Source organism: Aythya marila, assembly GCF_965140915.1.
Source record: "Aythya marila genome assembly, chromosome: 2".
Lineage (NCBI taxonomy): Eukaryota > Metazoa > Chordata > Aves > Anseriformes > Anatidae > Aythya > Aythya marila.
In genome coordinates this window covers 140,338,823-140,354,196 of record NC_139043.1, presented here as the reverse complement: position 1 = coordinate 140,354,196, position 15,374 = coordinate 140,338,823, and the positions used below count along the sequence as shown (strand labels likewise).

The following is a 15,374-nucleotide window of genomic DNA, read 5'->3' as shown; positions in this document are numbered from 1 at the left end:
AGTTGACATTGTTCAGCCTGGAGAAGAGAAGGCTTTGAGGAGACCTCATTGCAGCCTTCCAGTACCTAAAGGGGGACTACAGGAAAACTGGGGAAGGACTCTTTCTTAAGGAGTTATAGTGACAAGACAAGGAGTAATGGTTTACTAACAGAGGGTAGATTTAGATTAGATATTAGGAAGATATTCTTTACTCGGAGGGAGGTGAGACATTGGCACAGGTTGCTCAGAGAAGTTGTGGATGCCCCATCCCTGGCAGTGTTTAAGGCCAGGTTGGCTGGGGCTTTTGAGCTACCTGGTCTGCTGGAAGTTGTTCCTGCCCATGGCAGGATGTTTGGACTAAATAATCATAAAGAACCCTTCCAAATTAAACCTTTCTATGAAACAAATCACTCAATTTTTGTTTCTCTCATTGGCATATTGCATGTTTTTGAACAAATATAGCTTTGTTATACATGCATATATGTCACTAAAATATTGTACTTTGTTTTGTTTTTCATTTATTATTTTTTTAAGAACCTACTCGCACAGCATGTGAAAATCCAGGAGTCCCAAGGCATGGATCACAAAACAACACATTTGGCTATCAGGTAGAGTATGCTATTTTTTACTAACTTCCATATTATAGTCTTTTTGTACAGCCTCAAAGTTTACAAAGTCATTAATAGAGGCTGAAAAATTGCTTGCACCTTAAAAAAGTTGGTTGCTGGAATGTTGTGCTTTCCTTATTTCTGCTTGCTGGTTTAAACTGACCTCGTGTTCCTGTTAGCAATGAATGCACTACATTAAAGTCTGGTGATCAAGTTCTTGGTTTTACCTTGAAGTAGTTCAGGAACTCCAAAGCAATATGTAAGTGCTTCCTAGTGTTTGTGAATGCTTCTATAAATACATTAGCAACAGAAGAATGACTAGAAGAATGTCCATCTTTTATTGCATGGGGGGTGGGAGGGTGGAACATAGTGATGAAGAATGAGGAAAAGGCTGGGGTACTTAATGCCTCAGTCTTTAGTAGTAAGACCAGTTGTTCTCTGGGTACCCAGCCCCCTGAGCTGGAAGACAAGGACAGGTAGCAGAATGAAACCCTCATAATCCATGAGGAAATGGTTAGCAATCTGATAAACCACTTACACATACACAAGTCTTTGAGACCAGATGGGATCCACCTGAGGGTACTAAGAGAAGTGGCAGAAGTGCTTACCAAGCCCCTTTCCACCATTTATCAACTGTCCTAGCTATCAGGGGAGGTCCCAGTTGACTAACACCTAGAAAATATGACACCCATCTACAAGAAGGGCTGGAAGGAGGATCCAGGAAACTACAGGCCTGTCTGTCTGAGCTCAGTGCCAGGTTATGGAACAGATCGTCTCGCGTGCCATCTTGCAGCGCAATACAGGGCAACCAGGAGATCAGGCTCAGTCACTAAGGGTTTATGAAATGCAGGTCCTGATTGTCTAGACTGATCTCCTTCTACAACAAGGTGACCTACTTTGTGGATGAAGGAAAGTCTGTGGATGTTGCCTACCTAGACTTTAGTAAAGCTGTTGATACCATTTCCCACAGAACTCTCTGGAGAAAGTTGCTGCTCATGGCTTGGACAGGCATATGCTTCTGTGGATAAAATACTGAGAGTTGTGGTGAATGGAGTTACGACCAGTTGGAGGTCAGAAACAAATAGTGTCCCCCAGGGCTCTCAGCATTGGGGCCAGTTCTCTTTAATGTCTTTATCAATAATCTGGACAAAGGGATTGAGTGCACTCTCAGAAGGTTTGGAGATGATGCCAAATTGGGCATGAGTGTTGATCTGCTTCAGGGCAGAAAAGTTCTACACAAGGATCTGGATAGACTGTATTGATGGACCAAGACCATCTGTATGAGATTCAGCAAGGCTAAGCCCCAGGTCCTGCACTTGGGGCACAGCAACCCCATGCAACACTACAGGCTGGGGGAAAGAGTAGCAGGTAGAAACTTTGAGGTATTGGTTGATAACCAGCTGAATAGGAGCCAGCAGTGTGCTCAGGTGACCCTGAAGGCCAATAGCATCCTGGTTTGTATCTGAAATTGTGTGGCCACCAGGTCTGGAAAAGTGATTGTCCCCCTGTACTCAACTCTGGTGAGATGAGACCACACCATGAACACCGTGATTAGTTTTGTTTTGGGCCCCTCTCTACAAGCAAGACATTGAGCTGCTAAAGCATGTCCAAAGAAGGGCAGTGAAGATGGTGAAGGATCTAGAAAACAAGTTTTATGAGGAGCAGTTGAAGGACCTGGGGTTATTTAGCCTAGAGAAAAGAAGGCTCGGTGGAGACTGCTGTCCTCTACAACTACCTGAAAGGAGGTTGTAGCAAGGTTGGGGTCAGTCTCTTTTCCCAGGCAACACATGATAAGATGAGGAAATGGCCTGAAGTTGTGCCTGGGGAGGTTTAGATTGGATATTAGGAAAAACGTCTTTGCTGAAAGGGTTTTGAAGCATTGGAAGAGGCCACCCAGGGAAGTGGTTGAGTCACCATCCCTGGATGTATTCAAAAGGCATGTAGATGTGGTACTTTGGGATATGCTTTAGTGGTAGACTTGACAGTGCTAGGTTAACTGTTAGGCTTGATGATCTTAGAGGAGTTTTCCAAGCTAAATAATTCTATGATTCAAATAAGATTTTTCACCTTAAAAGTGTGTATACTGTATGCCAAACTGCTAACATAGGCACACTTTAAAAAAATAGTGGGTTGTTTTTTGTTTGTTTGAGGCGTGGGTTGTTGTTGCTTTCTTTGTGTTTGTATATTTTTGTTTTTCTCTGAGAGAAATTCTGTTGTTACATATGTGTTACATTATATAACCAAAAATGAACAACCGAGTCACTGAAGCTGGCAGGTGCCTCTGGAAAACTTCTAGTCCAACCCCCACCTTCTGAAAGATCATCTAGTGCTGGTTGCTCAGGGCTTTGTCCAGGTGAATTTTGAATATTTCCAGGGACAGACACTCCATACACCCTTACAACCTTACAGTATTTTTATTTTATTTTATTTTTTTTATTATTTTTTAATGTCTAAGCAGAATTTCCTATAGTTCACTTATTGCCTGTGTTGCCTCTTGTCTGGCCACTGGACACCACTGAGAAAAGTCTGCCTGTTTCCCTTCCTGCCCCCATCAGCTGCTTATATACACTGATAACATTCCTCGTGAGCCTTTTCTTTTGCTAGCTGAACAGTCCCAGCTCTCTAAGCCTCTCCTTGTTTGCTCCTGTCTTTGAATCACCTTTGTGGTCTTCCATTGGGCTCAGTGCAGTGTGTCCCTGTCTCTCTTGTACTGCAAAGCTGAGCATCTCCCTTGACCTGATGGCAGTGTTCTACCTGATGCTGCAAAGTGGACCAACAGCCACTTGAGCTGCAAGGCTTTGTTGTAGCAAATGGTGTTTGCGGGAGCTCCTTTTGGAATGATATATGAGGCATTTACCATGCTAGAATGTAGTATATGCAGAAAAAAAACTTACAGACATAGTGCTATTTTGACACTGCAGTGCTAAAGGGCACTGCTCTTGTGTTCAGTGTTAGAAAACATTCTTCAAAATGTAGTGAAAGGTCTTTACTTTTATTATACTGCTAAAAGAGAAACAATAAAAAAAATGTAAAATTGAAAATGCTTCTGAATTTCTAAATCACACAAAATGGCAGCGTCAGTGAGAGGTTTTCATGGATTTATGCAGAATCACAGGTGTAGAAATGTGTTGTATAGTTTGCTAGGAATACTGTAAGGCAACCGTGAACAAAGTAAGGAAGAGTCAAAATTATCCTGGTACATCTGTGTTTGGTATCAGGGATAAAAGCTCCAGTCATGTGAACAGACATACATAGAAAAGCAAGCTAGAAGCTCCCAAGTTGTATGTTGTACCTGTCCAGTAGCAGGAATTAAGTAAAAACTGCAGATTGCCAAAAATGCAGGAAAGGCCTAATTGAAATTGGAGTAGATTTACAACATGAAATTATTATATTTTTAAGCATGGATCAAATCTAAAGGCTCTTCAGAGTCTTTACCACAGATTTCTTTGTTTTGTCATGTTGGTGGTCTTTATGCAATACTGCTTAGTGATTTTATTATTTTTTTAGCAATATTTGGGGTTTCCAGATTTTGCTAGATCACAGTCATTGATAAGTAGTAATATAATTGTCTCAATTTTCTCCAGGGAATGAAGTAGAGTGTTGTTTTGTGCTAAGATTGAATGTGCAGGGGCAGTCCTTGGGCTAACTTCCTTTGGGAGTAATACTATGTTATGCTAGAAAGCAACTCTTTATTCAGCTGTGTAAGAAATGGATCATTGTAATGACCATTTTCTACAATTATATCGTAGACATATTATATTGTAGACATATTATATTGTCACACTTTCTCTGGCATATTAATGAGCTTTCTATCACTGAAGAAGTAATATGGCCTTTCTCATTTGAGATGTAGTTGTGGTTGTGTATGAAAGCATCACTCACAGCTCACATCAAACTGTTAAAATACCAGGCAAAATGTCAACTGATAAATAATTTCTAAAAGAAGTGTAGCTGCTGGCAGGATTTACAACATTGATCCCACAGTTGTAAGGTTAGTGCCTTGCAGACAAATGGGGAAAATCAGCGAGTTTAATTTGATGACAACTATTTTGCAAAATGTTTTGAGATATAGTCATATTTCTGACCAGGGAAGGAATCCTTTAGCTCCTATATATCGAATTTGGTTTTGTATAGGAACTAAACGTCTGCACAAGGTTTCTGGTTACTATAAATATGACTGCTTAGATAATACAGAGCAGAGGAGGAGCATTATTCTCACACAAGAAGCAAAGTTTACCTCTTTATTGGGTAGAAATGACAATGAAAATGATTCGTTTTAGACAAGTTATTGTCTGTAGTTCCTGAAAAGAAATATTATGTTACAATATATTCAGTAATATTATGACTTGTTTAAGCCACAAACGGAGCATATTATAAATTAAATTATATTATACCTAACATCCTTTATGAATGGGATAATAATATAATGACTTTTTCTTCTATCCACAGCAGAAAGTTAAATAACTCCAAAATTCTGAAGTTGAGATGGCTTTGTTTTTCTTTTGCTTGATAGATTTCTTAAGTTCTCTGCAATTTTTAACAATAGATCAAAAGAGATTATGCAGAATTAAGCAAAATGGTTTGCTGCTGGCAAATGCGTTGTGGTGGTTTTACTTGGGTGGGCAGCTGAGCTCCACCTCAGCTGCTGTCTCACTCCCCCTCCTCAAATGGAAAGGAGGAGAAAATCCAATGTAAAGGGCTCAAGGGATGAGATAAGGACAGGGAGATAAATCATCAATTATTGTGATGGGCAAAACAGATTCAGAGTGGGGAGATAGTAAGATTTATTGCCTGTTACTAACAAACTAGAGAAGTGAGAAACGGAAGAAATTAACCAAAAACACCTTCCCCCCCATCCCTCCTGAGCGGCACAGGAGAATGGGGGAATGGGAGTTAGTCTGTAGCACTTCGTCTCCACTGTTCCTTCTAGGTCACTCTCTTCCCCTGCTCCAATGTGGGGTCCCCTCCCATGGGATGCTGTCCTTTCTGAACTGATCCTGTGTGGGCTTCCCACAGACAGCAGCTCTTCAAGAACTGCTCCAAGTAGGGGTCCGTACCACACAGTCCATCCGGTGGCCTGTTGACTCAGGTGCAAACTGCCCCAACATGGGTCCTCCAAGGGCAGCAGTTCCTGCCAGGTCACCTGCTCCTGCATGGTCTGCTCTCCGTGGGCTACAGGTGCAGCCTGAAATCTGTTCTGGTGGAGGTCCTCGACGAGCCGCAGCCTCCTTCAGTGCAGGTCCACCTGCTCCACTGTGGTCTCCTCCACAGGCTGCAGCATGGAACCCTGCTCCACCGTGGTACTCAATGGACTGCATTGGGATAGCCTGCTTCACCATGGTTCTCACCATAGGCCACAGGGGAACTTCTGCTCTGGCCCCTGGAGCACCTCCTGCCCCCCTTCTTCACTGACCTTGGTATCTGCAAGGCTGTTTCTCAGTCCTTTGTCTCTCAGCTGCAGTTCCCCAGCAGTTATTTTGTTTGTTTGTTTGTTTGTTTTTCCCTCTCTTAAATATGCTTTTACAGAGGCGCAAACAACATCACGTATTGGCTCAGCTCTGGCCAACAGTGGGGCCCTTATTTAACATGGGGCAGCTTCTGGATTGTTCTCGCAGAAGCCACCCATGAGCACCCCCTGCTACCAAAACCTTGCCATGTAAACCCACTACATGCATATCAAAGAGTTGGTCCTGTTGAAAAAATACAGTATGGTTTTCTGACTCTAACCTCAAGTAGTATTATTTTTTTTTTCTCATTTTGGGGTTCTGTACTTTTGTTATGTATGTTTGTAAGAGAAAGGGGGTTGGAGCTCTCAGATTTGGAACTCTCAAATGCTTCACATTTAAACTAATAGTAGTAAGGTCACTGAATTGACTTAACAATTAAGTTTTAAATTTATGTCTCTGTCTCATTAAAAAAAAAAAAGGGGGGGGGTGGGAGGGCCTCTAAGCTTACAGTAGAATTCAAGTCTTCATACATGGAGTCCTGTTTTTTTGTTTGTTTGTTTTGCTTTGGTTGGTGCTTTTTAACAACTGACAGAAATGCCTTGTTTACATGACTATAACACTGTCACTTGCTTTTCACAATACTTATAACAAGTATTGGATTTCCACAGCAGTGGTTTTTATTTTTATTGTTCCTCCTGTCTTGATTATTTGTTTTCCTATTTGTTTTACTTGAATTGTTATTTGTTTTACTTTTTTTTTTTTTTTGTTTTACTTATTTGTTTTACTTGAATTGAAAATTCAGACATATATGATGTAATTCAAGACTTCACAGAAAGGAGTCTCAAAACTTTGGTTGCGATTGAATTGTCAGATTACATTCCAAAAGAAGTTCTGTAACAGCTCACAGTAGTTATGGACATAAGCATAGTTGGCATCATCACTGCATCATTTTAATTTAAGCCTTATCAGACACCATACAATTTCTAAAAAGGATGATACTTGTGTTGTGATTTTTATTATGCAAATGTTTATACAACTACAAACAATAATTACACAGAGCTCTTTGTGTGTGTGTGTGTGTGTTTGTTATCCTAGGTAAACAGAATGAGCGAGTGACTAACTACAATTTAGAATCATGTATATTACATTATCAAATTATGGTAAAAAATAAAATAAAATCTGCTATGGTCTCTTATGCCCAAATGTTAGTTACCTAAGCTATCCAGTGTTCTGCAAACTATATCTCTGTCTGTGAAGGTTTTGAACTAGGATGTACTATACATCTTGCTATGGGCCAGAAGGGAACAAACCTCTTAAAAAATCACACACACACACGAAAAAAAAAAAAAGTCACAAATTTGTGGTATAACTCTTAGCAGCCAAATCCAAAAATGATTAGTCCATATCTAATAACTGCAGAAAAAGAAAGGGGATGGGGATGGTGAGGGGACTAAACAGTAAATGCTTCGTCACAAAATGTCTCTAGTTATAATTCACTTAAACTATAGTAGACACATATACTATGGTTGTACCATACAAAGAGAAAGAAAGGGATGCAATTAATCACAGACCGTCATCAGAGGAAAAAATGTTTCCATTAATCCAAGTTTAAAAACTAACCAAAAAATGTTCCAAGGATGTCAATACAAGTTCAGAGATAGGAAACCTGTTAAGCTTCCCAGAAGTCTTGCAAACTCAATAGCCTGTTGCTAGCAAAACAGCAATACTGTAGTACTGGGATACCAAAGATTTAACAAGCTATATTTCCATTCATTTAAGTATGATGCTGAAAGCTACTGAAGAGAAGGGACAGACATTGCCTTAGTACTTTGACATGAATTGCAGGGTATGGAGAAGCTTGTTAGAGTATCTTCATGTTCTTTGATAAATTAAAGACCAAGAAAATATGATTCTGGGGTAACACATGACAGATAGAAATACCTTGTATTCTTATACGGAATTGTGTTCGGTCTGTAAAACCACCACAGGAATAAAAAAAAAAAAATTATTATATATTATTATATGTTACTATAATACTTTTGGTTAAAATACATATCTAAAGTACTATCCTATTTTTAATAAGTGGTGGTTGCAGATTGTGTTTATGCATTTTCTTTCCTAATTACTATATCTCCTCTGTTAGGAAATAGCAAATATATGGTCTTTAGTTCTCAGCAAAGGAAAATTTAATGATATTGAATATTTGAATATCAAAACTATAACCGATACTATGGAAAAAGTAACTATGGAACAGAGACAATCCAACAGTATGCAAAAAAAATATATTTTTCATTTTTGCCCTCTTCCACCACCCGTTCCCCAGGATTGAGTACAAACACTTTTACACATAGAATCGTTCCTCCCTAAAAACAGAAACTACAGATATAGGTATTTAGGCTGTTTCTCCAGCTCTTCCCACCAATACTTCTACACAATGTATACAATGAATTGAACAATATAGAGCATTTTAACACAGATTTTTTTTTAAGTCCATGGAATACTGTATTGTAGCGCCACCTGGTGCTTTTGCCATGACAGTATTGCAAAGCAGACTTCCCAAAACGTAGTTTTACGCTGGAAAACAATTATAATCCTTTTCCTCTTCTCCTTTTCTTTTTGTTTATTTTTCTCATCTAGCAGGGAGACTCATTCATTAAGTTATTCATTAACCTGCTATTGAATATCATGGTAGCAATTCTAATGTCTTCATCATAAGGTCAGCTGTTGTATCTTTGGTGCTACTTTGTGGACCTACATAAAAAGGTTATATAGTAGAATATAAAATAGAATATAAACTGACATCAAGTCTAATGGGTGGTTTGTAGCTTTGTTTTGTTTACTTGTTTGTTTAAAACAGGTAGAGGAAATAAGGAAAATGGCTTCATTAGTAGTTACTCTTTTGGATAGAAAAGGCGCTATTGCAACAGCTGATTGCAATACCAGTTGTATTATTATTATTATTATTGGTTTTTTTATTATCATCATCATAATCATTTTTAGAAAATGAAGAATGCTAGCAACTCAGTCTTTCTTAGGCTCTGGTTGGCAGCTAGAGCCATAGAATCACAGAATATCCAGAGTTGGATGGGACCCACAAGGATCGATGAATCCAATCCCTGTATACTGCAAAACATATATCTGAGAGCATTGTCTAAACGCTTCTTGAACTCTGGCAGTCTTGGGGCCATGACCTCTTCCCTGGGTAACCCGTTCCAGTGTCTGACAACCCTCTTGATGAAAAACCATTTCCTAATACCCAATCTGAACCTCCCCGATACAGCTTAATGACGTTACCTCAGTTCCTATCACTAGTCACCAGAGAGAAAAATCAGCACCTCATTCTCCACAGCTCCTCATGAGGAATCAGGATGAGGTCACCCCTCAATCTCCTCTTCTCTAAACTGAAAAACCAAGTGATATGAACCACTCCGTATGTGTTGCCCTCTGGACCTTTCACCACATTTTTTGCCCTCCTTTGGATGTTCTCTAATAGCTTTTGATCCTCCTTACATTGTAGCATCCAAAACCGCACGTAGTAGTTGATGTGAGGCCACAACATCACAGAATAGAGCAGGATAATCATAGAATAGTAGAATCATAGAATGGTTTGGGTTAGGAGAAACCTTAAAGATCATCTAGTTCCAACCACCAGCTATGTGCAGGAACACCTTCCAGTATATCAGGTTGCTCAAAAGCCCCAGCCAACCTGGCTGTAAACACTGCCAGGGATGGGGCATCCACAACTTCTCTGGGCAACCTGTGCCAGTGTCTCACCTCCCTCCGAGTAAAGAATATCTTCCTAATATCTAATCTAAATCTACCCTGTTAGTTTAAAACCATTACTCCTTGTCTTGTCACTATAACTCCTTAAGAAAGAGTCCTTCCCCAGTTTTCCTGTAGTCCCCCTTTAGGTACTGGAAGGCTGCAATGAGGTCTCCTCAAAGCCTTCTCTTCTCCAGGCTGAACAATGCCAACTCTATCAGCCTATCTTCATAGGAGAGGTGTTCCAGCTGTCTGATGATTCTTGTGGCTCTTCTGTGAGACTCACTATTAGACTCACTCTAAAAGGTCCATGTTCTTCTTAGATTGGGTGCCCCAGAGATGAATGCAATACTCTGTGTGGGTGTCTTATGAGAGTAGAGTGGAGAGGGAGAATCACCTCCCTCAAACTGCTGGCCTCAACTTCTTTTGATGCAGCCCTGGGCATGGTTTGCTTCCTGGGCTGCAAGTGCGCATTGCCAGCTTGTGTTGAGCTTCTCAACAACCATGTTCAGGTTTTCATCAGCCATCATCATCTCATCAGTTACTTCCTTTGACTATCTAACAATGCTGTGTCTGATGCGCCCCAGGATGATTACATCATCTGGCTTTCTTTGGTTAACAACATGGGTAATCTTGTTATAAAAGGAAAATAAGATAGTTAAACAGGGTTGGCAGTTCAACAGCCATTTCCTTATCTCACTAATGTGTTTGTAGTACTGGGCTAACAAACTGGTTAAGTGAAGCTATATATTAGAGCTGCAGCAAAGATGAGTTGTATACTCATCTTTTTTTTTTTTTGTGGGGAAAAAAAAAAAAAAAGTGTGTTTCTTGGTTATCTTCAGGTGGAATGGTTTATCTTCAGTGTATCTGTCTGGCCAAGGAGTCCGTTCATAAAGAACTTATCCAAAGTCATGAATATGAGAGCTAAAGAAGAGATAGAAGTCACAGAAAATACAACTTCTCCCTTTTTCACTATTACACAGTGTCCTGGAGGTCTGAAGACTTTATGGACATAATTTTCCATCCCTTTCAACTCACAAAGTATCAACTTTTTGATGCAATTCTTGATGAGTTGAATTATAATATGCTGAATTTTACCGAGTATACTCAATACAGTTTTTAATCTATTGAGTTCTTATTTCTCTGAAGAGATTTTATACAATGAAAAAAATATATTTTACATAATACGCTACTTTAAAAGTTCTAAATGATTGACTCCAAAAGTAGCTGAAAGTTTCAGGATGATGTTATCTGATTGGTCTAATATTGCCCGTATTTAAATGATGTTGAGATAATCTATGAAAGATAATCCTAAAATCTGTTGAACTCTAAAAAGAAGATTATTATTTTTATTTTTTAAGAGCATATAGCACATAAAGTGTTAATTTGTTAATTGGAAATAAATTATGTAGTTTGACTAAGGAGTTAAACCCATAGAGCAGCTATTCCTGGAGTTGCTATTGACTACCAGAGCTTGAATCTCTAATTCACACTTTAGAATTATGTATCTAGGAATAAGCAGTCAGATATCTTTTTCTCATTGGCTTTCATGATGTATAACTTCTCCATTTCACAAAATGTTTAAGTTTCTTTTTTTCTTTTCTCAAATATTTTTTTATTCAGGAAGACCACAAAGTCATTTTGGAAAGAATAAAGTGGAAAGAAAATTAAAAATTCATATTAAGCAACTACATTTACCAGTTGCACTAGAATTGGTGTTATTTTGGGGGAGGCAACTGTGGGGAGGAGGGTCCTGATTTAAAAAACAGTTTCAAAGTATTTTCTTCCTCGATAGGTAAAGATTAAATAGGGTAGGTATTCATTGTATAGTTGCAAATGCAGATTTCATTGTTAGATGACTAAACTGAAAAAATCTTTTATAAGACTAGTACTTCTTGTAAAGTAATACATTGACGGTGGTTGTTTTAGCTATGGTCTTTATCACAAACAAACAAGTAAATAAATAAGTTAAAGAGTACTTCTGTTTCTGTTTGGTGCAACTTAAGCTGTTAGTGTTTTCTCACTATGTGTTTAATCACGAAAGCTATTTAGTATATTTTTTTCAAAATCTTTTAAAAGTAATTACATAGTCCAGTGAGCACTGCAAATAAATAAATAAAGAGATGATGTTTAAATCATACACTGGGTTGATTAGCTGCTATCTATATTTCATGGGTTTTTATTAAATTTCATTCTTATGAAAAGCTTGAGCTGGAAAGAGATAGTACTATGAAGTTTCAAATGACTATGTGTAGTAGTGACATGCTGTTTCCCAGGATTAAGCTATTTTGAAAGCGTCTATATTTTACCTTTAGGCATCAAATTGAGCCAATCATTTTACAATTAAACAAAATTTAAATAAATAAATAAATAATCATATACAATTCAAACTTTTCAACTTCTTGTTTGAACATAAGTTGATAAATACAGTAATACAGGTGACTACAGAATAGTACATATGATCTACACACCTTAATATTTGAGTCCTCCACTCACAGCAAGTAAGAGTCTACTCCCCAAATGATATCCTTAAAATCTAACTTCCCTGCATTTGATAAAATTGGAAATTGTCTGCATTTTCATTTATATCATAATGACTGGACATGTTTAACAAGTTATTCCAGGTTATGTTTATGCCCAAACCATTACTGACTAAAAAAATATATTTCATATTTTATAAAACACAAACCTATAATAAGAATAATAATTAAAAACTAATATCAGATGTATTAGTATTATAAACCATATTGTATTTACATTCTGGTTTCTATTATATGTGTATATAAAAAAAGATTATTTTTTATCTCTTGTGATGAAAAAGGAAGATTAAAATATTGTAGGAAACTTATAGTTTCTGAAGCATGAGATACCATTGTTGACAGGCCCTTGTATGTTCTAATGAAAAAATTTCTCATTATAGCTTGTGAATTCATACAGCACTCCACAAAGGTGGCTCTAGTTCAGCAAAGGAGCAAAGGTCTAGTAGAATCTATTGCCCATTACAGCTCTGTGACTGTCCTTCTGGTTTGCTGCCAGATTTCCTAGCTTGGTCTTCATATTTTTTTTCTTCCTTTTTTTTTTTTTTTTTTTTTTTACCTGGCAGAGGAAGTCCAAACCTGGAAAGTCATCACATGCCAGAGAGATCACAGGACACAAGGATTTGATTTTTATCCACAGAGGATTTTGGTTTGTGGATAGAGTAATTTTAATGAGAATGAAGCAATTCTTCTATCTCATATCAGTATCCTGTGTGGATTGAATTTACTTTTTACAGAAAGGGTACCACAATTTATTGAGCCTGTATTATGTGAGGAAGTTTGCTGTCAGATATGAAAAAAAAAAAAAAAAAGTTATTTCCTCATAACAATATAACTGTGCTTTCTACTTTTCAACAGGTGGGAAATGTTGTTCAATTTCAGTGCAAGAAAGGACATCTTCTCCATGGATCAACAACACGAACTTGCCTTCCTGATCTTACATGGAGTGGAATTCAGCCAGAATGTATACGTAAGTATTTGATAGGTGGATACATTTTTATGCTAATCCTAAAATTATTTGTTATTTTTTTTCTCTCTCGGCTACTTAGTTTCAGTAACATTTCTATAAAGTTACCTGTTTTTATATATAGCTATTTTAAACTAAATTTAATATAAAGTTGCATTGCTAGTTTACAGCAGCTAGAAATGAAAAAAGAAATTTTGTGAGTAAAAGAATTTTTCTAAAATAGCCTGTAGATTTTTAAAAAAGAAAAATAATGAGAATATTAGTGTGTTGAGTCATACTAAATCTGATCCTTTTTGAAGCACAGACAGCCCATTGACCAGAGAAATTGTGAAAATAGTAAGTTTCTGTCTAAGAGAATGCAACCCTTCCAATGAAGATTGTGCAGAGTCAGGAAGAGGTGGCGAGAACAGGCCATGCAGGAAAGCCATGGACAATCCTACCTTGTACTGGACTAGAAATTTACAACCAGGTCTAGCAAAGAGTTTGCACTGTTTCCCAGTTAGGTACTCAGGGTATTTTAAGAAGGAAAAAAAGATTTTTTTTAGTTGGAATTTGTTAAATCTGAAATGGAGACAATCTTATTACTTGCATATGGCAGGAAACATTTCATTTTTTACATCTTTTACACTTCATAAGTAATCTTCCTTGTTCTTCAGCAAGTCAGTTGTGTTTTTCTGGAAACAGTCTCACCTTATAAGGTCTGACCTTACAGAAAAACTTCAAAAAGCAGTGGTGAGCGTATCCACAGAAGAAAACAGTATTGGTGTTACATTTAGTGTTAATGTTCCCCCTAAACAAACGCCAAATCAGTAGCTCAGTTTGTTGAAATCCAAGGTCTTCTCGTACTCTGGAACTTTGCTGTTTTTGAGATAACACAGGGTTCTCAGACTCCGGTGGTTGTTAAAGATGTAAAACACTTTTCATGAGATTAGGGTTGGGAATTAATTTTTGTTTATGATAGTTAAAACTTGCCTCACTTACCACTCCCCTTTGACCTTTCATAGTATTTTTCTGAGGTGGCCCATTTATTTACTATTTTTCTATGTCACAAGTCATATAAGTCACAAATCAGGATTGCTTTTTACTATGATAAAATGTGTGTTATGTTCATGTATGCAGATGAGCAATTTTAGATGTGCAAGGGTGCATTTAAACTGGTTCTTTGTCTCTTGAAGATGGAAAAAACACTTTCAAGAATGTAGTTACAGTCTCAGGACAATAAATCATAGACTATACAATAACTTCTAACACTAGTTTTTTAAAACATATTAATATGTTATTTTTATTAAAGCTTTTTTCTTCATTACTTACCTTTCAGAATGGATATAGATTTATTTTTTTTTTCCAGAAATATTTTGACCATTTTGACTGAAGGATATTTTATCTTTTCTTTGTAGCTCACAGCTGTAAACAACCAGAAACACCATCTCATGCAAATGTTGCAGGAATGGATCTTCCCTCACTTGGCTATACATTGATTTACACTTGTCAGCCAGGCTTCTTCCTGGCGGGAGGATCAGAGCATAGAGCCTGTAGGTCTGATGGTACATGGACTGGCAAAGTTCCAGTTTGTGAAGGTAGGCTCTTCTGTTACTGCATATCTCATATCTCACATTTCAAGTTTCCTTTACTTGCAGTCTAATCAGATGAGGCAGAATAGCAAGGAGAACTAGGAGGGCGAACACGTGAGAAGATAACTCTAATCCTTTGTCAGTTGTGTTTCATGGGACAAATGCTTTCATGTACTTGTGTTTCATTTGCATGCACAGAGGTGTCAATTACAGGTATAATTCTGGGGACAGGTTGACACCTGCTTTTAAAGTTCTGACTGAGTCAGGTGTGGTCTACATTCTGATAAGCTCAGTGGAGTAAGGACCTCAATGTTTTTGCACATACCTATTAAACCTAGACAAGGATAAGTTTATTTAAAGAGACTATGTCAGCTGCAACACAGCAATGACAGTTGCAATATTAGAGAAGGATGACTTCTAAGTCCAAGCAAGTGTCTAAATTACTGCATAGGATTCATTAATAGGGTTTATAATTATTTTATATTCATATGTGAACAACAATA

General features: G+C 37.7%; 1 protein-coding gene across 3 annotated transcripts in view; it reads left to right on the top strand.

The window, feature by feature from the left end:
- CSMD3 (CUB and Sushi multiple domains 3) overlaps positions 1-15,374 on the top strand; it is a gene marked incomplete at both ends in the record, with an annotated part of 682,849 nt that overhangs the window by 654,617 nt on the left and 12,858 nt on the right. For all 3 annotated transcript variants that reach the window (XM_082754088.1, XM_082754087.1, XM_082754086.1), the window contains 3 exons: positions 514-587; positions 13,192-13,303; positions 14,698-14,877. In XM_082754088.1, coding sequence (XP_082610214.1) covers positions 514-587; positions 13,192-13,303; positions 14,698-14,877 — 366 coding nt within the window. The remainder of the gene's footprint in view (positions 1-513; positions 588-13,191; positions 13,304-14,697; positions 14,878-15,374) is intronic.